General features: G+C 35.2%; 3 protein-coding genes across 13 annotated transcripts; all 3 read right to left on the minus strand.

Annotated features, from left to right (window-relative positions):
* Positions 1-121: 121 nt before the first annotated feature.
* Positions 122-1606, minus strand: LOC149234168 (chaperone protein dnaJ 8, chloroplastic-like). Of its 3 annotated transcripts, none has more exons than XM_089371771.1 (4): positions 1469-1606; positions 1222-1348; positions 914-982; positions 122-798 (listed from the first exon to the last, which is right to left on the minus strand). In XM_089371771.1, exons 1-4 carry the CDS (start codon positions 1510-1512, stop codon positions 628-630), a joined length of 411 nt encoding a protein of 136 aa, XP_089227897.1. In that variant the 5' UTR covers positions 1513-1606; the 3' UTR covers positions 122-627. The 3 variants fall into 3 exon arrangements, with proteins under 3 accessions (XP_089227897.1, XP_089227898.1, XP_089227896.1); XM_089371772.1 differs by having other exon boundaries at positions 1222-1352; positions 1469-1602; XM_089371770.1 differs by lacking the exon at positions 1469-1606 and having other exon boundaries at positions 1222-1416.
* LOC149234169 (serine carboxypeptidase-like 27) lies at positions 1533-13341 on the minus strand. 4 transcript variants are annotated; one of them, XM_089371767.1, is made up of 8 exons: positions 7297-7430; positions 7047-7154; positions 6724-6819; positions 6534-6626; positions 2589-2657; positions 2257-2379; positions 2120-2170; positions 1533-1962 (listed from the first exon to the last, which is right to left on the minus strand). In XM_089371767.1, the coding sequence occupies exons 1-8, from the start codon at positions 7300-7302 to the stop codon at positions 1774-1776; spliced, it is 735 nt and encodes a 244-aa protein (XP_089227893.1). In that variant the 5' UTR covers positions 7303-7430; the 3' UTR covers positions 1533-1773. The 4 variants fall into 4 exon arrangements, 3 of the variants coding, with proteins under 3 accessions (XP_089227893.1, XP_089227895.1, XP_089227894.1); XR_016246078.1 differs by lacking the exons at positions 1533-1962; positions 2120-2170 and adding exons at positions 13084-13131; positions 13266-13332 and having other exon boundaries at positions 2304-2379; positions 7297-8090; XM_089371769.1 differs by lacking the exon at positions 2120-2170.
* Positions 13342-14154: 813 nt separating this feature from the next.
* Positions 14155-18253, minus strand: LOC149234170 (pseudouridine kinase-like). 6 transcript variants are annotated; one of them, XR_016246076.1, is made up of 13 exons: positions 18032-18251; positions 17500-17749; positions 17185-17285; positions 17047-17094; positions 16655-16752; positions 16408-16522; positions 16240-16322; positions 16128-16152; positions 15860-15957; positions 15613-15727; positions 15445-15527; positions 14348-15185; positions 14155-14191 (listed from the first exon to the last, which is right to left on the minus strand). XR_016246076.1 is itself a non-coding variant. In XM_089371765.1 (13 exons), exons 3-13 carry the CDS (start codon positions 17240-17242, stop codon positions 15166-15168), a joined length of 768 nt encoding a protein of 255 aa, XP_089227891.1. In that variant the 5' UTR covers positions 17243-17285; positions 17500-17749; positions 17945-18253; the 3' UTR covers positions 15029-15165. The 6 variants fall into 6 exon arrangements, 2 of the variants coding, with proteins under 2 accessions (XP_089227892.1, XP_089227891.1); XR_016246074.1 differs by having other exon boundaries at positions 17945-18251; XR_016246075.1 differs by having other exon boundaries at positions 17901-18037.
* Between the last annotated feature and the right edge of the window lie 7384 nt (positions 18254-25637).

The following is a 25637-nucleotide window of genomic DNA, read 5'->3' on the forward strand; positions in this document are numbered from 1 at the left end:
ATATACAATAGAAAAATTCATTATGGAATGAAACGGTTTCATTATGTCTCAAGGATCAAATATGTAGAAATTTTGCATTATGTAATGAAACGGCAGCATTTCATCTCAATGATCAAAGATCTCTTAATCAAAATAATGGTTTCCATTAAATGAACGTCATTACAAATTGCAGGAAGAATAGTTAGGAGCTCTTTAATGAAGAGCAGATCCCCATAATAATCACATGGTCCAGAGAGATATCCCGCAGGTATGTACAAGTAGTTGAGAGTATAAATGAACAGAACATATGTACAGGTAGTCTAATAATCAGGAGCTATGACCAAATCAAATGACTCACTAAACAGAGACAACTCAGAAAGTTGTTGCTTCATCTAGATCAGTAAGTCCTTTGTGTTATGGAAACCAACGGAAGATAAATAAAATCAACTATACAGTTAGAAGAACATATTGTATTTCCAGGAGATGAATGAAGAAGCTTTATGGGCTTTCTAAAACAGTTTTTTTTCTGCCAGTAGCAGGAACTTTATAGATAGCCCATAACAGTCAACATGGGATCGGTAATGGAGAGGCCATAACTGTTTGCAAGGCCGGACAATAGACACCTACACAGTCTATGATAAAATTTCATCAGGCATAAATGTTAATATGAGAGGAATAATCAAGGGTCCCAGCTCCTTCCCATCCCATCCATTCTTCCCACTCGTCCCAATAAGCGTTATTGATTCCCATCATGCCCTCGACAGAGTAATCAGCAGAATAGCTTTGCTGCTTTGCCTTTGCTAAACTGGACATTAACGTCTGCTCATTATCACAAAAGTAACAACAATCAGAAAACCGTGGGCCTGCATAAGAGTCCCATATTACAGAATGAAAATGCATATAGATAAAGATTACTCTTAGGCAGGCAATTTACCTCATAAGCCTGATTGATCTTGTGAAATTGAACCCCACGCACATCTCCTTTGCAAACATCCGGATGATACTGTAAGCAGATTATATCAACATATGAGTGCAATATTAATGTTTTCTGACATTATATATGACCAGGGATATTGCCAGACAAATTTTCTTAAAAATTCTCAAGAATGTGTGAAGTCTGACATTTTTAATTTCTATTTCAAACCTGTATCTCTTTTTCTATTTGCTTCAGAAATGGAAGATTTATTGAAAATATCTGATCTTGAAAGTAAGATACATAGCTTCAAATGGATACTTGCATACCTGCAACACAAGGCGACGGTAGGCTCTCTTCACATCTTTTTCAGAAGCCCCAGGGCTCAATCTCAGCGTCTCATACTGCTCTTTCATCCCAGGAAAAGCAACAGAGGCCATCACAGTTACATTCCTCCTGCCTCCCATTTGTAATAGAATACAGATTAATAGCAGTGTGCAACCCATTGTGAGTGTCTGGAGCATCTTCCATAGTAGAGAAAACAAGGGATCTATCTTATTTGTGAAAAGCACTCACCATAATCCCCAACTCTCTGACAGAATTAAGTCTTCTTGTTTCATGACACATGTACACACTTGGCTCACAAAAGTTTGAATGATCCATAGTAATCTATATCTACCAGAAACAATTGCAACATAGCAAAATCATCCTGAACCAAAAACTATCACACCTCAACAATACAACTCAACAATGAAGTTACACTGCCAAATTAGCAGGCATATGGTATTCTACAAAATTATAGCATTCAGTTATACACTCTTACAAAAATGCAAAGCGGTCATTGGTTTTTGCAAACCACCACTCAACCATTGATCAAGAAATTATGCTCCATCATGTATCTTTTTTCCAGGGTTCCCATCATGTATCTTATGAAACTGTTTCTGCCTTTTCTGCCTTTTTTTATCAGATTTTGCCTCACCGTCTATTCTTTTAGACTGTCGGGCACGGATATCCATTAGCTTTGATTTTGCATCTTTGAATGGAGCATCAGATCTTTCTGCAAGTAATTGCTGCAAAGCATATTTCAAATATTAAATAATGAGAGAATATCAGCAAAACCATCAACAAAAAGTGCCAACGTAAAATTATGGTTTAAGAATTTCTGCTAAATCCCCAAAGACGTAATAAATTAGCAAGGTTTCCGCTAGAATCACAAATATGAAATACCTTAAGGTGATCCATTGCTGCAAGATTAAAACCCAATATATCTTTACACCCCTGCAGGAAGACATGATAGAATATATTTAAGTAGGAGAAAACCAGATTCAGAAACAAAGAATCCAAAATGCATCAGGGAGAGGTACCTTGACCCTACTACGAAGAACATCCTGCAGAGAAGTCAGGATAGCCCTAGCTGATGGAGTCGAAATAAGTTGGTGATGATGTATTTGAAGAAGCAACATAGCAACACGACAGACAAGCTCAACCTGCAAGATTCCATAGGAGAGAATTTTAGGAAAACATATCGAAGCAGGGGACTACATTGTGTTTTTTTGGCAGGTATCATACTGATTGAAGCAATAACAGAATAAATATCATAAACCTCTTCTCCTAAAACACAAAAGATGGAACCTTCCAACAAATATCATGAACCAATTTGTGCACAACTCCTTGGGATTAGAGAAAACGATATTACCTTATTGCCATCTGAAATCCACTGCTTCAAGAACGAAAAAAGTTTCAAAGCATTAGTGAAGGGTAAAGCCTGCAAGTCAAGAAAATGTAAATTAAGACAAAACTATTCCATCAAGAGTGTATACTGTAATTTTTCAATTTCCGATGGTGTGAAAGGTGCTTCATAAAAACTTGGATAAATCTTTGTCCTCCTAAAAAGAGGACAGAAAAGATGATAATCTATGATGGTTGCACAATAAAACAGATGAAAGAAAACATCTTGATTAATAACTGAGCAATACAAAAATATCTCGTGGGTTTTATGAAATGAAAATTTGCCACCTTTTTCTAGTGTAAATGCATTCCAGGCCTTTGACATAGAGAATTACTCAATAAAAATAAAAAATTAAGCCTGAGCAACCTTAGGTGGACCACAAATGCCTGCAAATCTAGCCGTAGTAACAGGAGATATCTGATACATAGATTGTATATATTATATACACACATCTTATGTACTTCACATAAAAGCATAATCCGCCACTTGTCTTCCTTGTGATTTCTAAGACAAAAATATATCACAACTACAAACCCAATATTCCGACATTAGAACCATGCTTTTGCACATTAGTTGGAAAATGTTGAGAAATTGCATTTAGTATTTTGAGGGCAAATTGGAGGGTTCTCAATAGTATCATGCTACTGGTGAAGTTGAATATGACATAAAGGTTAGGCTATCCTATCTGTTAAGATTGTCGTCTTCAAAGTCTTCCAAGATTTCACTCAATATGCCAAGAGAGCAAAAACTTTGGCTTAGTTATCTTCAACTCAAAGCTGTAACTAGTTTCCAGAGATAAATATCATTTTGCTAGGATAAAATAATAAGCAAATGTCTAATACCAACCATAAACAGAAGCCAAAAATACAAAATTCAAAAAACTTCAGAACCCTCCAACTTCCATATATATCGTGAAGTTAAAATTCTATTATACTATACATATTACAAAATCAGTTCTTTTAACATATCAGTTCTCCCCTATTTCATATACTGCTACATGGAAAAAGATTCTCTGTTTAGCAAATTAATTACATTATAAGGAGGGCAACCCAAGAGGCAAACGTCATTCTGTCAGAGCATCCAAGATTGTCTGCCACATACTACTTCCAGCTTCACCATCCCTATCAGAAACAAAGGTGGAGGTCTTTCATTTTTGTATATTGAAGGTAGACAGGTGATTGAGACACCACCTCAAGCACTAATACAAGTCAATAAGTTGATTGAATGGAACCTTCCTGTCTTCCAAGATGTGATCGACACCTATCTGCTGTTTATCCAGAAAGGGTTACTGCAGCCCTTTATAGCTTTTGCATGACTGGTCCACGAAACATCCTTCGTCAATCCCTTTTAAAATCCAATGTTAAATCTTCAGGAACTGACAGGAAGGTTCAAAGAGGTCTTTCAGTCAGACTGCCACTGACAGTGTCACCAATGAATCAAATTTTGCTTGCATCCAAACATAACAAGCATGCTGACACTCATCCATTTTATCAACTAACACCACTACTTTCTTGAACAAAGAGATATCTAAACGGTTAGCTTCTCCTCCTTGGAGAAAAGACAGATCCTTAAACAGTCAGAGACCCTTTTGTAGGACAGAGAAGGCAAGTTGCATTCATTGGTGAATGGACTTGCCATCGAAATGCATCATGACATGCATTCTCAAAAATTGCTTACTGGAAGACATGAGTGAAGTTTCTTTGAACCAATGACTCTGCTGTTAGATGGTAATCAGCACATGTATGACATCTGATTAACTCCATTATGTTGATATATTTTCAGGCTGCTGCTTTACATCGTCCAAAATGTTCCCAATTTCAAACTCAATAACTCATCCTTCCTTCTATAATGTCACAAGGATGTCGTAAAGATGAGAATGGAGAATCTCTTCCAACATAGATCCAAATCCTATACTCAAACTAAAGTTCTCCTCCATGAAAAAATAAACACCGCTTTCATGCTACAAAGTAGTGTAACATCATCATCCACAGTCAGTATGAATCCAAGATAAGAAGAGTCCTGGTGGAACACACCCTGAGAACCCGGGTGGGGTATGTTCCGAGAGAGCAATGATGAGGGTGTCTATACATCATTGGTCTCGCCAGCATTGTGCTCAGATCTCGTGGATAGATAGAGCTGTTAGTCAAGGCCTTGCTATGTGACAATGCTGGTTGATATGATGCTATACAGATGGGTTACCAATCTTATTCTTCTTATGAGAAATTCTTCAGATTGAGAATGACCAAGTACCTTTATGAATACCTCCCTAATTAAGAGGGAGAATTGAAAAGTAACTAGGTTCGGTCTTGATGTAACTGTGATTTTATGTAATTGATGAAAAGGAAATTATTATTGTAGTGCTTGTCTCATGGGTTTCATGAGCAAGGAATTTTATTTTAGTGATGGCTCCCATTGTGAGCATTCAAGATCTGTCATCTAGTCATAAAAGTCAATTTGAGCCTATGTCATGTATGAAGGACCCTTCTTGGGCATATTGAACTTGTGTATGAGTCAATAGAAATGTCAAGTAGCCCTCCAAAGACCAAGCACAAGCATTAACCTCAAGTCGGCTTCAAAGTGGAATTAATTATCTCTCCAACTGACATGTCGGCTCAGCTTGATATCAACTCAGCTTATTACCTTGGGAAACAACTATATATAGTGCAGTGCGTCTTCATTTCAGAACAGAATTTCGGTGATCAAGTCTGAAGCAGAAAAGTGTGAAGTACAGCGAGGTAGCTTATAGTACAGCAAAGGAAAGAGGAGTATAGTCCGAGACATAAAATTCCCATAAATTCCAGGGATTTATGGTGCTGGACGTGTGTTATTTCTGAAGGAAAACCATAGTTTCTGTTTCAAAGCTGCATTGGCAGAAGGTACCAACTACTGGGCATTACAGTAATAAGATTACACACCCACCGATGCACCTCAAAGATCAACCACAAGATGACTATTGGTCCCAGGTTTCTTAATTAAGTACCTCGTGCAAACAACTTAATTCTGACCTTTTTGACTCAGAATCCCTCGTATCCCACATGACTCTGCTCTGCCCTGACAAACGAGAATAACAAAGTTAAGTGAAATTTACGGATTATTTAAAAGTAACCGTGAAACACAGGCTTGAGCAGAGTTCTGTTAGCTCTACACTCAGTTACTCCATTGTTTTCATAAGGGTAGGCAGAGAGAAAGTGAGAGAAAGCTACCAATAAATAAATCACTATCACTGAGAGCTCTGACACTGTGTTTTATATGGCAAGAGGTGCTTTTTACGGCACAATATGTTCTTAGTATGGTCCATAACAAGGTTGAAAATGACCTGAAGTATCCAATCAAAAGAAAATTTAAAAAAAAAGGTCCTTCACATATATAGAAAAGTATGGTATATCTTAGCTTTTGTACTATTAAAGGTATTGAAGATCTTAGCTTTTGTACTATTGGAAAAGTTAGTATATACTCAAGGGATTTGATTTCCATGTTTAACAAATATGGAGTTAAGATGAAACTGTGGTGATTATTCTTTGATTTCTATGTTTAACAAATTTGGAAAAGTTAGTATATACTCAAGGGATTTGATTTCTATGTTTAACAAATTTAGAGTTAAGATGAAACTATGGTGATTTGGATTTTGTTTTCAGCTTTTTATTATTTGTCTAATTTTTTTTTGTTATTTGCCAGAATTTTAAGTTCCATATGTTTACTTATTGAATTCAAAACTATATATATAATTTTATATATAACTCAAAATTGTATACATGTATGTATATGATGCAATGAATAGGACTACGTTTATCACTGGTATTCTTACCTGGGATATTATTGTGTTCATGCCTGCATACACATAATGACAACAACAGAGAGAGAGACAAGGCTACTTTAACAATACATGACTGAATACAGGGGAAATTTATGTACCTCCATAGCTCTCTCCTGAAATGTAAAACTCTCTATTTTTATATTGAGGGAATCTTTCCAACCAGTTGAGCAAGAAGTTGAGTGAATCTTCAGCTGCAATTACAGGGTTAAAAATATTTTAATCTACCTTGAAAGTATCCACTGCAAAACACTAAATGGTAAACTAAACTGTAAGCACCATACATCATACCAGTTCGTTTATCTCCAGACTTGGATATATCTGAAGAAGTGTTGGTGTAGGAAAAACCAACCCCAGCAGGGGAATCCAAGAAGAGTATATTCGCCACTGCATGCAAGCAAATAAAAAAGAGTTGATACCAAAAATGACTTGCAGATAAATGGGTCAATTTCAAAACAACAAACAAACTGTATTGCAAGCAAATAAAAAAGAGTTGATACCAAAAATGATTTGCAGATAAATGGGTCAATTTCAAAACAACAAACAAACTGTATCATTCATTCTGCATGAATTCAGGGAGAAGAATGAAAGTAGCCAAGTTCATAAATACATACATCTATTCCATGAATATGGGTTAAGGTGGAGAGTTTTCCCATCAGAATTAATGTGAAAAGGCCCAAGCTCTTCTGCTTCCCCATATCCCACAGAAGAACACCCAAGACCTACAATCCAACCAAATCGTTGCAGAATAAGTCTCCATTGCAATTATTCGATTTTGGGTAGACAAAAGAACAATTTTGCAGAAGATATTCTATAATGATACTACAAGAGTACATTATTTGATTTTCTAATAGTCATAGTTACCTCCATTCAACCACAAGACCAGAGGTTTAGAAGATGGGTCTTCTGTGGCTTCAATGAGCCAGTAGAAAAGGGCTCTGCCAGCGTTTTTGTCTACAGTTATGTAGCCAGAATATTGGGCAAAGTTCGCATTTGAGGGCAGACCAGGGAGTTCAGTGATTTTGTCCCTGGCCTGCTTATTTCTCCAATCAATCTCATTACTCTCCTCCCATGTGGCTGTGGATTGCAACGTCAAAAGCAGAACCAGAACCAGAAGCAATCCCAGATAAACTTCGCACCTGCTCATTGTAAGTCTGCTGCCAATGCTCCTCCAAAATGATTGTAACGATAATATCATACGCACAGTCCCAACGAATAGGGGGGTAACAACTGACTAAAATGACCAAAGGAGAGAGACGTGTGCGATCAGATTTGAGTTCTGGCAGCCTTGGAGATGAGGAAATCTGTACCCAGATCCACTTGGCTGAATCTTGCGAAACAATAATCCTGGAACTCCGGCGTAAAATGGTAACAACTCCCTGTAAAATCGGCTGCAGAAACCACGTGTCATGACAAAATTGCACGGGAGACCAAGGGAGAGAGAAACCGATCGATGGCTTAACTGTCCACGTGTCCGCACAAGAGACAAAGGAACGACGAAAGTCTGTTCCAAAGGGAAGGCCTATCGGCCTAACTAGCAATTGTCCCAAAAGGTACAAAGAGAGGCCGATAGGATTAGTGAAAGGAAGAAAGTTCTATAGATAGTCAAGCATATATAAAGGTATGTAGTGACGAAGGCAATAACCACGTTGACCATCCTGTACCAGTAAATTTGATATTAGAAGAACAGAACCAAAACCAAACCATTCAATAGATTATTGGCAGCACAGTTTTTTTCTAAATAAAAAGTAAATTACAACGTTGTACATGGTAAATGAAAAGTGGAGAAATTTGTGATTTGCAAATGTTAAAACAAATTACTTACATTACTGGTTGACAGTAGAAGTAAAACATTAACATTATTAAAATTTTGAAACCGATTTTAAATTCATGTATTGTATTTTTCAAAGTATTTTGTTTTACATACTTAAGTCCTCAAATATAGTGGTTTTAGATTCCATTTTGGCAAACCCACCATTCAAAACACTATGTATTTCTCTGGCCCTCAAAGCAAGCTTTTAGCACTTATTAATCTATGCTCTGTCCAAGATACAATTCAGACTTTCATTTTCAAGCATTTTAAGAGGCAAAACAGTGCAACTATTTTAAATGTTCTATTTACTTGTCTGAATTTCTACAAATAAAATATAGATCTTACATCCCCACCCCACCTTTAAGGGGTTTAAAAAGAAGAAAGAGCGCTCTAAAAAAATTAGAAACCTTTAATATAAGGTGAATTTTTAAAAATTTACATCAAGAATTTGATTCTGGAAATTTCTGCAATCCCTACACATCCTTCCTTTAAAGGGCATTTTACAATTTGGCTTTCCAAAAATGGAAATAGTCTCAACCAAAATTTTCAGTTATACTTTAATCTGTGTCTCCAGATAACAACTCCCAATGATCGCCAGTTCACACAGAACATTGGTCACACATAACACTGCTTATGCATCACTCATTCGCAATAGGTTAACAGGTTTCTTTGATATCCAATTCTAACAATAGTTTTAGACAATCTTTGTGTTTTGCTTCCTCACATAATCTGTGTCTCCAGATATTTTTCCTTCTACACTCCCATACACTCGTTTTCCTTCTACTCACACCAATCATCTTCAACTTTGATTTCAAACCAAGAAAGGGGTTCAAGGTTTCTACAATTTCAAATTCAATTAAAATGATTTAAGTTTCTTGGAATTTTCTCTGGAGCAATCTTTGCTGCCCCAAAACTGTTTATACCCTTTTCTATAAGTAGGATACATACGCAGCGACATTTTTCACTCAAACCCTGAAAAAGAACAAGCCTTCAAGGAATTTCGTCTGGATCTTTTATCATTAATGTAAACAAAGAAACACAATCTATAAATTCCCACTGTTTTCTTGAAAAAGGAATCAGAAGAATTTACATTTTAAATGGCAAATATGAATACTTTCGAAATTGTGATGAGTTTCTTCTTCCGTATCTATCACATAAGTAGTTTTAGTGCCACCCCATTATTGGCCACTCTTTGTCGCTACATCTGTAACCTGGACACTTTGCCTATTTCAATCGCCCTGCACAGTTCAGATCTCTCTTGCTACAGGATATACGCATCAATTCTGCACTCAATGGCTCCACAATTATAGCGACAAGCATAATTTGTCAGGGATTACCCTAGATTTGTCACGGTAACAATCTAGAAAGCAAATGCTCAAAACTAATTGATTGAATATATCTCAGTCCCAGATGAAACATATAAAATTAACATTAATGGTAAAACTTAACAACATTTGAATCCTGCAAATACAGGCAGGGATTGCCTATAGTTACAGCCAAGAATAATGCCTTGTTCAGGATGATATACAATAGAAAAATTCATTATGGAATGAAACGGTTTCATTATGTCTCAAGAATCAAATATGTAGAAATTTTGCATTATGTAATGAAACGGCAGCATTTCATCTCAATGATCAAAGATCTCTTAATCAAAATAATGGTTTCCATTAAATGAATGTCATTACAAATTGCAAAAAGAATAGTTAGGAGCTCTTTAATGAAAAGCAGATCCCCATAATAATCACATGGTCCAGAGAGATATCCCGCAGGTATGTACAAGTAGTTGAGAGTATAAATGAACAAAACATATGTACAGGTAGTCTAATAATCAGGACCCATGACCAAATCAAATGACTCACTAAAACAGAGACAACTCAGAAAGCTGTTGCTTCATCTGGATCAGTAAGTCCTTTGTGTTATGGAAACCAACGGAAGATAAATAAAATCAACTATACAGTTAGAAGAACATATTGTATTTCCAGGATATGAATGAAGAAGCTTTATGGGCTTTCTAAAACAGTTGTTTTTCTGCCAATAGCAGGAACTTTATAGATAGCCCATAACAGTCAACATGGGATCGGTAATGGAGAGGCCATAACTGTTTGCAAGGCCGGACAATAGACACCTACACAGTCTATGATAAAATTTCATCAGGCATAAATGTTAATATGAGAGGAATAATCAAGGGTTCCAGCTCCTTCCCATCCCATCCATTCTTCCCACTCGTCCCAATAAGCGTTATTGATTCCCATCATGCCCTCGACAGAGTAATCAGCAGAATAGCTTTGCTGCTTTGCCTTTGCTAAACTGGACATTAACGTCTGCTCATTATCACAAAAGTAACAACAATCAGAAAACCGTGGGCCTGCATAAGAGTCCCATATTACAGAATGAAAATGCATATAGATAAAGATTACTCTTAGGCAGGCAATTTACATCATAAGCCTGATTGATCTTGTGAAATTGAACCCCACACACATCTCCTTTGCAAACATCTGGATGATACTGTAAGCAGATTATATCAACATATGAGTGCAATATTAATGTTTTCTGACATTATATATGACCAGGGATATTGCCAGACAAATTTTCTTAAAAATTCTCAAGAATGTGTGAAGTCTGACATTTTTAATTTCTATTTCAAACCTGTATCTCTTTTTCTATTTGCTTCAGAAATGGAAGATTTATTGAAAATATCTGATCTGTATCCCTAAACCAAACAGTGTAGAGTCTGATTGGGATTCTACACCGGGGAGATCCCCTAGCTGTTGGCAGTAAATTCCAGCCCGTCAACAGATACCTAAAGGCATAATTATATCAAATCCATAGCAAAAGTTGGTTCACAGAAATTAACCCCCCGAGCACATGGAATCACACCATGACAAAGAATATGTATGAAAATAGTGAATTTCTCATTCTAGCCACAATCAAACCATTGCTTCTTGTTTGCCCAAACTAAATCAAGGATGAAGTTAATAGTCTAATACCTAGAAAAATTACAAGTTCATAGCCAACCAGGGAGTCTTGTTGGTCCAATCAAACAACGGTACCATCTCATAATTGCTCATAGCTCCTACCATAAACGTTTTGGGCCATAACCAAATTCAAAATGGGGAATATCACAATTCACATCACTTCTATGTCTTGCTCAGGACTCCAATTATGCCAAAGTAAGAACTCTTGGATCCGACAATCGATCAAGAGCATTGACAGGATAAACTATAGCAGACCTACCGAATAGATAAAAATCAAATGATAGAAAAGTAACCCAGCCTAAGAAAGGCCATCTTAATGCAACGACTAATTCTCTATTAGAACCACAAAGTAACATAAACCTTCAAGTTCTTCAATTATTCTAGAATTTGACTGAAGCAAGGGGAAGGGAAGGGCAAGAAGAACGCAAGCCTCAAGTGAGGGAGGAAAACCCATACTGAAGGTTAAAGTGACTTTCTAGAAAGTTTAATTGAAATTCCTTGCATACCTAAGGATTAATAGGCTGAATAAAAGAAAGTGACAAGCAGAATATTCCAAGGGTAATTTTTGGCAAAGTAAGAGAAGTTATTAATAGGCAATGAGAAGGAACATCATTAAGAAAGACATTGAGTGTCACAACAGATTATTTTTTCAGCAAGCCTCCTATTTGCCCTGTGACCCCAGTTATCATTCCCAAGTCCATAGCTAAGCCCTTAGGCACTATAAGAGCAATCTAACCATTTGTCTTTATTTAATGGATTTGTATATACAGCTCTACACGTACAAGACCCTAAAACAAAAGATATCAAGCCATATTAAAAATACCTAAATGTGGACATACACCACAAGTTACAACTACAATGTTTTGAACTTTGCTCCCTTACTAAAGAGATTAGGATAATTTTTATCGAATCTCTCCAATTACAAGAATTGGGCATCTCACAGCTTTATATATAATGGAGGGCATCCTGCTGCATTTACATTTTGACATCTCATACGTATTATGTACAGAGAATAGGCGGTGTATCATTGTCTTAAAAATAATCAATAAAAATATTGCCAATATTGTTGATAATAGTCACCCTTGCTCTCCTACTTTTTTCATAAGAGATGTTTTCTACCTTATTTTAGACACAATCTTTGGCAATTTGGCACTTATTAGCAAATTGCAATAAGACAACATATACTGTCTTCAATAGTGGCTCATAATGGTAATGGGATGTTAAGTTAGTGCAATATATAATGTCATAAAATCATCTACGTTATCTTGCACTCCCATAAATAATCAGTATTGGCAATTGTCACCAGTCTTTTCCTATCATTATACTTTCCCACAAATATTTTCTCCATTATTTCACTAATCTTTGATGTTATACAGCCACCTTGTTCCTTTCAGGTATAGTTCACTCACATTTCACATAGTTCCTTGGACATCTAGGAGAATATATAGCTATTTGCAGCAAACAATTCCCCAACGTGATGGCAAAGAATCTTTTACTTAATAATACCAGAACAACAGATAGATATTATGTAGAAAAGTATTTCATCATTCAGAGTTACAAAGTTGTACTTGAGGCTCATTAGAAAGGCATCTAGGTAACCCTTTTGGCTGCATTCTATTGGACAATAGAGATCTTGCAGATTCAGCTCCCTGCTAAGATTGGGCTTTAAAACAGTAATTCTATTCTTTAGGTTGTCACATGTCAAATTTTGTGTCACTGAATTCAATATCGAGCATAATTGAAAAGAAATTTAACCAACCCTAGAATGTATGATGTTCACCTCGTTTGAAAAGAACAGTAAGCCAAATTTATCATAGATTATGATTACTTAAAAAGGGCATATCAGTTTTGCTTAGTACTTACATGTATAACAAGTACTGGGCATTTCACATGTTCAATCTTGTTAAGATTCTGCAAAAATAAGAGAAAATGTTATTAGAATTTCTGCCTAAGGTTTTGAATGTTTCTAGAGATGAGAAAGTTTCAATACAACAAAAAACCATGGTTGTAAAAGTTTTGATGAGAAGGAAGCTTCATTGGTTTACTTTGTAGATATCAAACCAGAATGTAAGTTTCACTCGGATGAGCACGCGTAGCCCTGATAGTATAGCACTGTGAAGAATAACACCCCTCAACCTTGGTAAGCGGGCTGCCAAGTGTAACGTGGGTCCGCTACCAACAGACTGCCCATACAAAATCAAATGCTCCTGCCCAACTCCATACTCTCTCTCCAGACATTCATAAACTGCTTCTATGTCTGTATATGTGTGGTGCTCAGTAGGCTGTAAAGAGCAAAAAGCTATCTCAAAAACCCGAGCTTCAAACTTTATTCAGAGAAATCGTAAGACAAGTACAAGTAACAAGAGAAAAGAACCATGCTACCACAATCAAGCTCTTGAATCACACATGACGCGACGATTATAGTGGGTCTGCCAGCTGAATCTATCCAGAGGTGCCAAACAGAGTTTTTACAAATTGATTGCAAATGGACAGCTATGAAATCTAATCTCTAGGCTATGCAGTCTCCGTAGGGCATCAAATAGGGCTATCTGAAGATAAGTAATCTATAGCTTTTCAGTTTTTTATAATTTACCAACAGGTTAGTCAAAACTCCCCCCAAAATAAAAAATACTGGGATTGTTTTTCCAGAATCAGATCAAGCAGAAAAACAGAATCATTTTTTTCTTCTGAGGTGAAAATAAAAACAGTGAATACAGCTTTTGGCCCACCCAACAGACTACTTGAAATTTGTTTAATAGCAAAGAAAGCCCTGGAATTCTTCTTGAACCCAATGTTCTTCGTTTTCCTCGAGCCGTGAAACTAAAAACACATTTTTTTCCCTGGGGAGAATCCTTATCGAATACATGTATGCACACTGCAATCTAAGTGACCAAAGAACACAAAATTCCACAGTGTTGCATAAAAGTAACTTACCTTGCCAGTGGAAGCTCCATAACCTGAATAATCATAACTGCAAAAAAGAAAAGCCATCATCATAAGCCCTTGAAAACCGATTCAACGACTCCAATGTATCATAATTGCAAACATTAAAAGCATGCTTCCCCAAATTCATAAAAAAGATCTTAAGATGGACTCACAGAAGAATTAAAAGAAATGGCAGCATTACCCAATATCATGTGAAAACAATGGAATGACCTGAATGGAAAAAGTAATGATTAAACCGAACAGGATGCCCAACCCAAATGTATATAGGTCTCGTGTGAATTCTATGATAGGTGCAACAAAATATATAAGAGTTCAGTTTTGCAGAATCAAAGGCCCACTTCCTTCAGAACTCTGATCAGGTAGAGAATTCTCAACAGCTTCAGATACATCAGAGGATCTGAATTCTCCGGCAACGTCATCACAGCCATAGACTCCAGGGAAGCAGAGGCTTGTTCAAGCTCATAATTAACAGCCACTAAAACATCCTCTATCAGGCTCTCATCAGCCCAACCATACAAGGCCTTCAGTTTCTCTACTGCAACCTTTTTCTGATTTGCATCATCTGTCGCACCCTGCAGCATAACAGTGCTAGCCAGGGTTGTATTAGGATAAGGATCAATAAATTTCTCTGGCCTAACAGCAACTTTTTCTATTAATTGAGAAAATCCTTTCCAGGGTTTGCCTCTAGAATCTCTCAAGCCATCAATGAGGGACTTAACCTTCCCGTGGTATTTCTGTTCCCTCTTCATGAAGACTGAGACTGCGGGGATGTCCTAGAAGAGGAGACGCTGCCCCAATATTTTTCCGAAACCTCTGCATGTGCCACGTGTCAAAACAATAAACTTAACACCCTCATCTAGCAATATACTGATGGCTGGTTTGAAAATTTCATAGATTGCTTCAACATTCATTTTCTTGCCATCATTCTCCAGGATTTGAAGAGACTGAGACAAATTTAAAGAAGATATTGACTCTGCCATAGCAATAAGTTCAGACTCATTAGGTGAAACAAAAGTGACCTGCACAGCAATTCAAGCAATGAGTTAGGGCATACTAAATATTTCCTCGAAGATGCAAATCTGCAGGAGGCACAAAAGGAAAATAGATGGGCTGCAACAACCTCAATGAAAGACAATTTGCAATACATAAAATTACTCATTACTTACTAAATATTTCCTCGAAGATGCAAATCTGCAGCAGGCACAAAAGGAAAATAGATGGGCTGCAACAACCTCAACGAAACAGAATTTGCAATACATACAATTACTCATTACTTACATATTTTACAATACTTCTGACTCTAGCTGATTTGGCAAATGATACAGGCTCAAACCAAACAGGTGTATTTGATTCCTTGGCCACTGCAAATCAAGAGAAATCTGATGCATAAGATCACTGTTGCCCATATAGATGTAAGTACAACAGCATCAAAGTCTGTAAACTTACAATTGCAAGCTGCCTCAAGGGCCAGAGGATGTAAATTTGCATCAATCATCAACAAAGGTGCAGAGCCAAAATAGCTCCTAAACTGATTTATCCATTCTGCTGTCAAGGATTCTTCCTGTCATCTCAAACGGTCATGAAAAACATGAATTATGAAATTTAACAGTACACTCTTTCTGGCATTCTCCCAAACCGCTTTAGAGAGGATGTCTACGAAAAGAATTATTTTCCATGGTCAGTTGTAACTTACAACTGCCTGCACGTCTGCAATAGCGGATGCTATTTCTCCTGCACTGTCAAATATGTTTGATACAACAGGGGTTGCTACATTCTTACACTTGCGGATTCCTGAAATTCCAATACAAAATAACATGTTTGGACTACTAAGCAATGAGTTAGGGCTTACTAAATATTTCCTCGAAGATGCAAATCTGCAGGAGGCACAAAAGGAAAATAGATGGGCTGCAACAACCTCAATGAAAGACAATTTGCAATACATAAAATTACTCATTACTTACTAAATATTTCCTCGAAGATGCAAATCTGCAGCAGGCACAAAAGGAAAATAGATGGGCTGCAACAAACTCAACGAAACAGAATTTGCAATACATAAAATTACTCATTACTTACATATTTTATAATACTTCTGACTCTAGCTGATTTGGCAAATGATACAGGCTCAAACCAAACAGGTGTATTTGATTCCTTGGCCACTGCAAATCAAGAGAAATCTGATGCATAAGATCACTGTTGCCCATATAGATGTAAGTACAACAGCATCAAAGTCTGTAAACTTACAATTGCAAGCTGCCTCAAGGGCCAGAGGATGTAAATTTGCATCAATCATCAACAAAGGTGCAGAGCCAAAATAGCTCCTAAACTGATTTATCCATTCTGCTGTCAAGGATTCTTCCTGTCATCTCAAACGGTCATGAAAAACATGAATTATGAAATTTAACAGTACACTCTTTCTGGCATTCTCCCAAACCACTTTAGGGAGGATGTCTACGAAAAGAATTATTTTCCATGGTCAGTTGTAACTTACAACTGCCTGCACGTCTGCAACAGCGGATGCTATTTCTCCTGCACTGTCAAATATGTTTGATACAACAGGGGTTGCTACATTCTTACACTTGCGGATTCCTGAAATTCCAATACAAAATAACATGTTTGGACTACTACTTGCAGTGCCAAAAGTGATCGCATAAATGAAAATGACCGTAGTAGCAACTTGTTATTCTTAATGTGAATACGTATAACGAAATCAAAAAACTCTTGGGTTCAATTCCCATGATCTTAAGTAACTAATATAATACACAAATAGATACAAGAAAGATGCAGCTATTGACGTAGAAATGCATCCTCGACCAAATGCATACCAGTTTGTGAACTTAACGCAACTAAGCAAATTAAGGATGAGAGTTAGTTTGAACTTACCATCTATGGACAAACCAAGGGACTTACAGTTTTCAAGCAATGTTTTTCCTGCACAAGACAATACAGACAGAATCCATAGAACATCTCGAATAAATCGACAAGTTACCAGATAGATGACTAAGCAATACGGAACCATACCTGCCATGTCTTCTCCAACAACACTGATGATAAAGGGCTTAACTCCGAGTCTTTGCATACACTCAGCGACATTTCTGGATACTCCCCCGCTTAAATGTGACCTGCAACATATGCCTGAGACTATTGCTGATTCAAACTTCGACAAAACATTCAGAAATGGGCATTACATAAATTTGAAGCTAACTCATTTCTTACAACATATTTTCAGAGAATAATTCAATTTTTTGTCTACTGATTTGAACAAAGTAGGAAATGCTAAAATTCAAGAAACAGTTTTTTGAAATAAGTGCTTCCTTTAAACTTGAGAAGTATTACAGGTAACTCAGATATGTTAAGCAGCAAGGCAAGAACCAGAATGCTTGCTTCCACGTTGAGGGAAATCGTCTGGTTCTCCTGCTGCGCACCAACTCCAAGCACAGCGCACCATATGACAACAAAGGTCATCAAATGCCTCAGAATTCCATACATTTCTTCCATGTTCAGATTTTAACGAGCAATAATAGCAAGAACACACACGCCAGAACAAAGCCGAGAAGCTCGAAACTCAGTTCAACTCGTAAAGTGCCTGACCACAGAATTGATACAAATACAGCAATCTTAGCATTCAGACAACGTTATACACTAAAATATGTCTATTCAGGGCCTCAAATTACAAAACAGACACTCGAAATACAATCTTCAAAGATTTCGAAGGTTTCCGTGTTAAATCCGTCTACCCTTCTTTAAATTCTTGCCGAAAAATTCTGAAGCTGTTACTTACAACCGCATTCCCTGAAATTGAGAACAGACTTCTAAACCCTATCGAATGCAGAGGGAGGAGTGAGTTTGTGCAGACAGGTGCATGTACCTGGACTTGGGATTGTGCTGCACCACTGGAACTCCCGCGTAAAATGGTAACAACTGACTGTGAAATGGGCTGCAGAAACCACTCCGCCAGGTGTCAGGAAACCACTCCGCCAGGTGTCAGCCTGATAATCAACCATGAACAAATACGAAGCAAATTGCCATCCTGCCAGGTGTCAGCATGAGGAACAAAGGGACGACGAAAGGTCCCTTTCAAAGAAAGGCCTATCGGCCTAAATATACAGAATTTGTGTGGGACAATTTAAAAAGACTCGAACTTCAAACATTTCCCACTATTTCTACATTTCTCACTTATAGTGAGATATTGTAAAATGGCATTGTTATGTTATATTATTTTGATTTAAAATTGATCATTATAATTATTAATTAAATATTATTTTTAAATTATTAATTAAAATTATTTTTCAATAAAAAATATATAGAGAATTTGTGTGGGGGCAATTTAGAAAGACTTGAACTTCAAACATTTCTCACTTATAGTGAGATATTGTAAAATGGCAATGTTATGTTATATTATTTTGATTTAAAATTGATAGTTAAAATAATAATTAATATATATATATATATATATATTATTTTAAAATTATTAATTAAAATTAATTTTTTAATAAGAAAATATAGAGAATTTGTATGGGGCAATTTAGAAAGACTTGAACTTCAAACATTTATCACTTATAGTGAGATATTGTAAAATGACAATGTTATATTATTTTGATATAAAATTGATAATTAAAATATAATTATTAATTAAAAAATTATTAAATATTATATTTTTAATAAACAAATATAGAGAAATTGTCTTGGGCAATTTAGAAAGACTTGAACTTCGAACATTTTCCACTATTTCTATATTACTCACTTATAGTGAGATATTGTAAAATCACAATGTTATGTTATATTATTTTGATTTAAAATTGATAATTATAATTATTAATTAAAAATTTATTAAATATTATTAATTAAATTTTTTATTTTTTTTTTTAAATATAGAGAATTTGTATGGGGCAAATTTAGAAAGACTTGAACTTCAAACATTTCTCACTCATAGTGAGATATTGTAAAATGGCAATGTTATGTTATATTATTTTGATTTAAAATTATATTAAAATAATTATTATAATTAAAAATTTTAAAATTATTAATTAAAATTGTTTTTTTTTAAATAAAACATATAGAGAATTTGTGTGGGGTAATTCAGAAAGACTTCAAACATTTCCCACTATTTCAATTTTAAAGGTTGCATCATTGGCTATGTAAAAAAATGAACTTTTAGCTTGAAAGAAAACCTTATTATGGTGTGTGTGTGTGTGTGAAAGTAATAGTTAAGTAGGTATAGAGTAGTTGGTGATAGTTGTTATAGATAAAAAATAGGAAATTAATAACTAATGAGACATAGAGAAGTTGGTGACAGGGTGTTCTGTTAAGGCACTCCATGGTGAAAAAGTCATTGATTTGAAACCTTATGGCTATAAATCCAACCATGAGTACGAGTTGGTGTGGCTCGGGTTGGGTGAAATCCTCAAGTAATTTTGATAACTTAAATGCCCCTAGGTTACAATTTCTCAAACCACAACTTAGTCCTACCAGTTTGCGTAATCATTAACAAAAATAAATAAAAGGAAACTAATAACTTGTTTGTTAGGTCTCTTTACTACTAGTGTAACCCCTTGTTCTTATTAGTGCAACCCCCTTATTATATTGTTGTGCCAATGTAGTCTCCATATTTTTATTATTGTGCCCCATAGAGGCCCACTATTGTTATTGTTGTGCTCTTACATTATTATTGTTATGTCGGCTTTGATTATATTATGACCCCTTAGACTCCTATATATAGAAATGAGGTATTGTCATTTGTATCAGCCAAGAATTGTTCATTTGTGTAATGTAAAGGAGGATGCCCCCTCGAAGAGTCTGATTTATAAGTCTTTGATCTATCTTTTCTATCTTTTTGTGAGCTGGTTTCATAACATTTGGTATCAGAGCTTTGAATTCTAGGGTTTCGTTGCTCCAAACAGGTCATCGTGGCATTTTTGCTATAACTTTTTTTTCTGCAACATTTCAAAAGCTAAAAAAAATCCCATGTGAGCCGAAATCTTGCTAAACCTTAGGTCCAAATTTCAGATTTTTCTCACTATATTTTCAGAGATATGATTTGAGGAAGTTAGGGTTTGTGGAAGCTCCAGAATTCCATCTCAAATAGGTCATCATGGAATTTTCGCTATAATTTGTTTTCTACGAAATTTTAGATTCTAATATTAAAACCCATTTGAGCCGAAATCTTGATGAAGCTCAGGACTGAATTTCAGATCTTATTTCGCTATATTTTCAGACATATGGTCCAAGACATTTAGGGTTTCTACAGGCTCTCGAGTTACATCCCAAACAAGTGACCTTGGGAAAATCGTCATAACTTTCTCTTTGAGCATCAAATTGAAATTTCATAAGAAGTTACAGAAAAATGACGGACTATACTTTTCGGTGTATTGTTTTCAAGTCTGAAGGTCGACACAGTGACACGTGGCACTTTGTACAAGTTCGCTCCACTGAACCAGTCTATAATCAGGTCATCGTAGGAGATTTGGCATATATCTTTCTTAAAGAATCTAATATTGCTCAGACTAGTGGGGTTAGAGAGGGGACTCAGAAAGCTAGCACATGACGCAATTTCATAAATTGGAGATCTGAAATTACAGAGTTACAGTTGTTTCAAGATCGAGCTCCTAAAATCAAGAAGAAGTTTGATGCAAGGATCCGGTAAATTGGATACTACAGATGGAGAAATATTTTGATCTACATGGTGTACAACTGTTACAAAAGGTACATATTACATATTTATATTTAGAACCGAATCAATTTTTATGGTATAAAGGGCTTTATTCTCGTAAACCACTTATCACTTGGTCAATTTTCACAGAGGAAATGATAGCACATTATGAGGATACAAAGAGAAACACCTTATTTAGCCAATTAATAAATCTCAAACAAAAGGGTTTAATGGTAGAGCACATTAAGGAATTCCAAAAATTGAATATAAGGGTAAATGATATTCCAGAGAAGAAGAGGATTGATGCCTTCATAGGGACTTTAAAAGATAACATCCAACATGAGGTTTTCCTTTGAGAACCTCATTCATTGGAAAAGGAATACATGTTGGCAAGAAAAGTGGAAATAAAAATTCTGGCAACAAGGAAGTGTACCACTCACAACTATAAAGATGGAACTATTGTTTCTCCTAACCTTCCACAACCTACAAGGTTAACACCACAACAATTGGAAAAAGAAAGAGCAAAAGGGCTTTGTTACAATTGTGATAGCAAATACATTAAAGGTCAGAGGTGTGTCAAGAAGAAATTATTTTACATAGATTGTGAAGAGGAGGAAGAAAAAGATCAAGAAACGTCAAAAGAAGAGGATATACACTGGGAACAAACCCTAGAGAAAGAAGAAATGAATCTGACCATATCTTGTACTACATTGGTAGGAATTACCCTCGTCAAACTCTCAAGATAGAAGGACATATCAAGAAGAAGGTTCAAGCAGTGAAATATCAGGGAGAAAAGGATCAAGAAAGGTCAAAAGAAAATGATACTCACCAGGAACCAACCCTAGAGAAAGAAGAAATGAATCTGACCATATCTTGTAATGCATTGACCAGAATTACCACTCCTCAAACTATCAAGATAGAAGGACATATCAAGAAGAAAAAGGTAATAGTGTTGATTGATTCGGGCAGTACCCATAATTTTATTCATTGTAAGATAGCCAAGGAATTGAATTGCTTCCTATATCTAGCACCAGAGTGTCAAGTGATGATTGGAAGTGGAGGAATCATAAATTGCTCGAAAAGTGCCATAATATCAAGCTATCCATGGGAGAGTATGTATTGAATAGTCCAATGCTTTCCATTCCAATGGGTGGTTTTGAAATTGTACTAGGATTCCAATGGCTACAATCCTTGGGTACAATAGCTTTTAATTTTCAAGAACTTTTCATTAAATTTTCTTCGGAAGGAAAGGAAGTTGAATTAAGGGGTATCACAGGGAAACCAATAATTAGCTCTAACAAAGTGACAAAACTTCTAAAGAAAAACAACAAGACGTAATTACACAATTATGTTTGGTAGAGGTTCCCACATGAAATCATCTATTTCTCTAGATCTCCAAAAAGTCTTGGACAATCATTCCAATGTATTTGAGACTCCCAAAGGCCTCCTACCTATTCGTGATCATGATCATGCTATTCATTTGCTTCCAGGAAGTGTTCCTCCAAACATCAGGCCTTACAGATATCCATATGCCCAAAGGAGTGAAATTGAATGTATGGTTGCAGAAATGCTAGAGGTGGGTATAGTTATCCAACCAAATTCAATAGACGAAGCAAGGGATGAATGGAAGAATGACAAAGCAGGTTGGGAACTCATTCAAAAGTTGTAGAAGATCGCAGTTCAAACAATATTGCCAGAACTTGAAAAGGAAGGAAAAATCATATTGGAACCTAAAGCAGTCACAAAACCGAGAAATCAACAGCTACGAAATGGATCAATTTCAAAGCATCTCATCAAGTGGAAGAACTTACTCGCTGAAGATTCCACATGGGAGGACGAAACTTTTATACAGAAGCATCTAGAACTACTCAAGCATTAAGGACAACACCTTTTGAAGGAGAGGGGCATGTTAGGTCCCTATATTACTAGTGTAACCCCTTATTCTTATTAATGCAACCCCCTTATTATATTATTGTGCCCATGTAGTCCCCATACTGCTATTATTGTGCTCCATAGAAGCCCACTATTGTTATTGTTTTGCCCTTACATTATTATTGTTATGTCAGCTTTGATTATATTATGACCCCTTAGACTCCCATATATAGAAAGGAGGTCTTGTCATTTGTATCATCCAAGAATTTTTCATTTGTGTAATGTAAAGGAGGTTGCCCCCTCGAAGAGGCTTATTTCTAAGTCGTTGATCTATCTTTTATATCTTTTTGTGAGCTGGTTCCATAACATTTTTAAAGTGATTTATGCCAGGATTATGATCAAACAAATCAATCATCACTATAATCCAAGATTATATCTAATAGTCCATAAGCCAAATATATCTTATGATTCAACAAGGACTAAGACCTCTGGAGACATAATCGTGTAGGTGACCCACCTCCGAATGATTCGAGCTATTACCCCTCGATTCAAGTTCATGAAATGTTACAAGCAAATAATCTATTGAATATACAAGTGAGACATAGACTTCATGCTATATAAAGTTCCTACTAGACTAAAAATGTTGACTTCCTATTAGCAAAAACTCAATAAAAACTAATTTGTCTAATTATTACAATAATATTCTAAAACCCACAAAAAAAAATTACTTACATAAAGATATTATATTCTAACCATTAAATCATAGCCTAACAAATATAAATAACTCTAAGTTTGAATATTAAATTATGGAAGGTCAAATATCTTCTCTTGCACTTCTCTTACACTGACCAAATATCTTCTTTATAATACACAAGGGCTTTACACCCAACAATATTTGAACTTAAATTATTTGCGTGCTAATATTATATTGATAATTTACCTTAATTGAACTCAATTTAATGAATATAAATCACTGCACTCATTACTAGTTTAGGAAAAATTTAAAAATCTATTATTATTTTAAAATAATTCTTTTTTAGTAAATTTCATTTTATATATATATATATATATATATATATATATATATATGTCTCGAGTATGTTTTAAAATTATTTTTATTTGGCTAAGAGTTCATTTGCCTTCGACTTAACGAAATAGGTTAATGGCCCAAGACCCAAAGGCATTTGGCATGTGCGAAAACTTGAACTCTTATGGACCACCAATGGGTCATTCCAAGTGACATGGTTGGTTTTCCTTGAATGATAGTGATGAGTCAGTCTACATTTGTTGATAACAGCTATAAATGTCTCTTCGCCACTAATTTTGACAAATAAATTATGTGATATATATGTGTGTGTGTGATAATAATAATAATAATTATATAATTTTTAACATAAAATATTTTCATATTATAAAATTTAGATAAAATATTTTTAAAAAAAATTGAATAATTTTATTTTAAACAACATAAATAAATTACCTCTAAAATTTTCTTTTCTAATTCAAATTTATTACTTAATATATTTTATTTTTTATTTTCAAAAAATTCCAAATAACATGTTTTAAGTTTGTTGTAGTGTTTTCTTCTCAAAGATGTACGAAAAGAATCCACTTAAGATTGTGGATGACAAACAATATTAACAATATAAATGGTTGTTAAACATTGTAGATTTGCACAAACTGATAGAAACAAAACTTGCTAAAATTCTTATCTATGCCACAATCATAGTTAAACAACAAAAAGAAAGTAATAACTCCAATCGTCCAATGGAAACCAAATATACAAAGAATAGTTTTATTATAACACATGTGAAGGGAACAAATAAATGTTACCAATACCCCTCTATGGGATGGGTTATTGGCTATTCTCAAACGTCTTCAGCTTGTGTAGAGTCTCTCTCCTCTGTAATGTGTAAACCCAGCAAACATATGGTGTGCGACAATGAAAATAATGAGAGTTACAACATCGAGTGCAACGATGAAAATAATCAAAAGTGAATAATGAATGGAAAACCTTTCTATTTATAACAAAATATTGAGTTATCCTCGAATAATGAGCAATAATAAAATATTATTAACCCCATTTTTGGAATAACCACTTGAAATATTTTATTATATTTGGTTAGGAGGGAAAAAGTATTTAAACTTTTATTTAGAAATAATAAATAACATCTCAAGGAATTGGTTAAAGAATAATAAATAAATAAATAAGGATTTATTTAATTATTCCTAAGGGATTTAGTCAAATTTGACAAAGAATAATAATTAATTAGCGATTAATTAATTATTCTTAGAGAAAATAATATAATTAATGATTTATCTGTTTATTTTTCATGATTTGGTCAAATATGAGAATGAATAATAATTGAACAATCGTTTAATTAATTATTCCTAGAAGAAAATCAAATAAATAGTGATTTGTTTAATTAGTCTTCATGGGTTTCATTATAAATTACTTAACAAATGTGGTTTATTAAGTAATTTCTCATAGTGAAAGCAATTTACTATGGTAAAATTGGCTTTACATGGTGTACTTCAATCCATCTAGTAAATTAGGTTAGATGATCAATTTTTTGGTGATAACATATTGCCCCCCAACGTATGAGCGTTAGGAGAAAAACGTATGACCGAAGTATGTTGTAAAGACACAATCATTAGACAACACAGGGGGGAGAGAGAGAGAGAGAGAGAGAGGAAACTGAATTGAAAGAGGATAGAGACAGAGGGGGCGAGACTAATGCAAGTCTCCTTTTATGTTGTGGTACCATACCTCAATGAGGCAGGGGGGCATACCCATACCCGCCAAGATAACTTAGTACAAAAATAATGGTTCGCCCAGAAATATAAAATTGAGCAATGAAGTACATGTTGGCATAACAAAGCGAGAAAATAACACAATGTGTCCCATATACATAATGCACTTGGAAAAATATGAGCCAACACTGAATATAAT

Source organism: Pinus tabuliformis, chromosome 8, assembly GCF_031772625.1.
Source record: "Pinus tabuliformis cultivar Carrire ecotype Pingquan chromosome 8, CPIR1, whole genome shotgun sequence".
NCBI classification, from domain to species: Eukaryota; Viridiplantae; Streptophyta; class Pinopsida; order Pinales; family Pinaceae; genus Pinus; species Pinus tabuliformis.

Excerpts from the sequence above, each read along its gene's own strand:
- LOC149234168 (XM_089371770.1), bottom strand. The coding sequence starts at position 1,416 with ATGCTCCAGACACTCACAATGGGTTGCACACTGCTATTAATCTGTATT. Across the intron at positions 983-1,221 it reads ACCGTCGCCTTGTGTTGCAG|TATCATCCGGATGTTTGCAA; the intron begins GTATGCAAGTAT and ends ATCTGCTTACAG. Across the intron at positions 799-913 it reads AGATCAATCAGGCTTATGAG|ACGTTAATGTCCAGTTTAGC; the intron begins GTAAATTGCCTG and ends GATAATGAGCAG.
- LOC149234169 (XM_089371767.1), bottom strand. Across the intron at positions 6,627-6,723 it reads GTCTGGAGATAAACGAACTG|CTGAAGATTCACTCAACTTC; the intron begins GTATGATGTATG and ends CTGTAATTGCAG. Across the intron at positions 1,963-2,119 it reads CAGCAATGGATCACCTTAAG|CAATTACTTGCAGAAAGATC; the intron begins GTATTTCATATT and ends TATGCTTTGCAG.
- LOC149234170 (XM_089371765.1), bottom strand. The coding sequence starts at position 17,242 with ATGCAAAGACTCGGAGTTAAGCCCTTTATCATCAGTGTTGTTGGAGAA. Across the intron at positions 16,753-17,046 it reads CCTTGGTTTGTCCATAGATG|GAATCCGCAAGTGTAAGAAT; the intron begins GTAAGTTCAAAC and ends TTGGAATTTCAG. Across the intron at positions 16,523-16,654 it reads TTGCAGACGTGCAGGCAGTT|GAAGAATCCTTGACAGCAGA; the intron begins GTAAGTTACAAC and ends TTGAGATGACAG.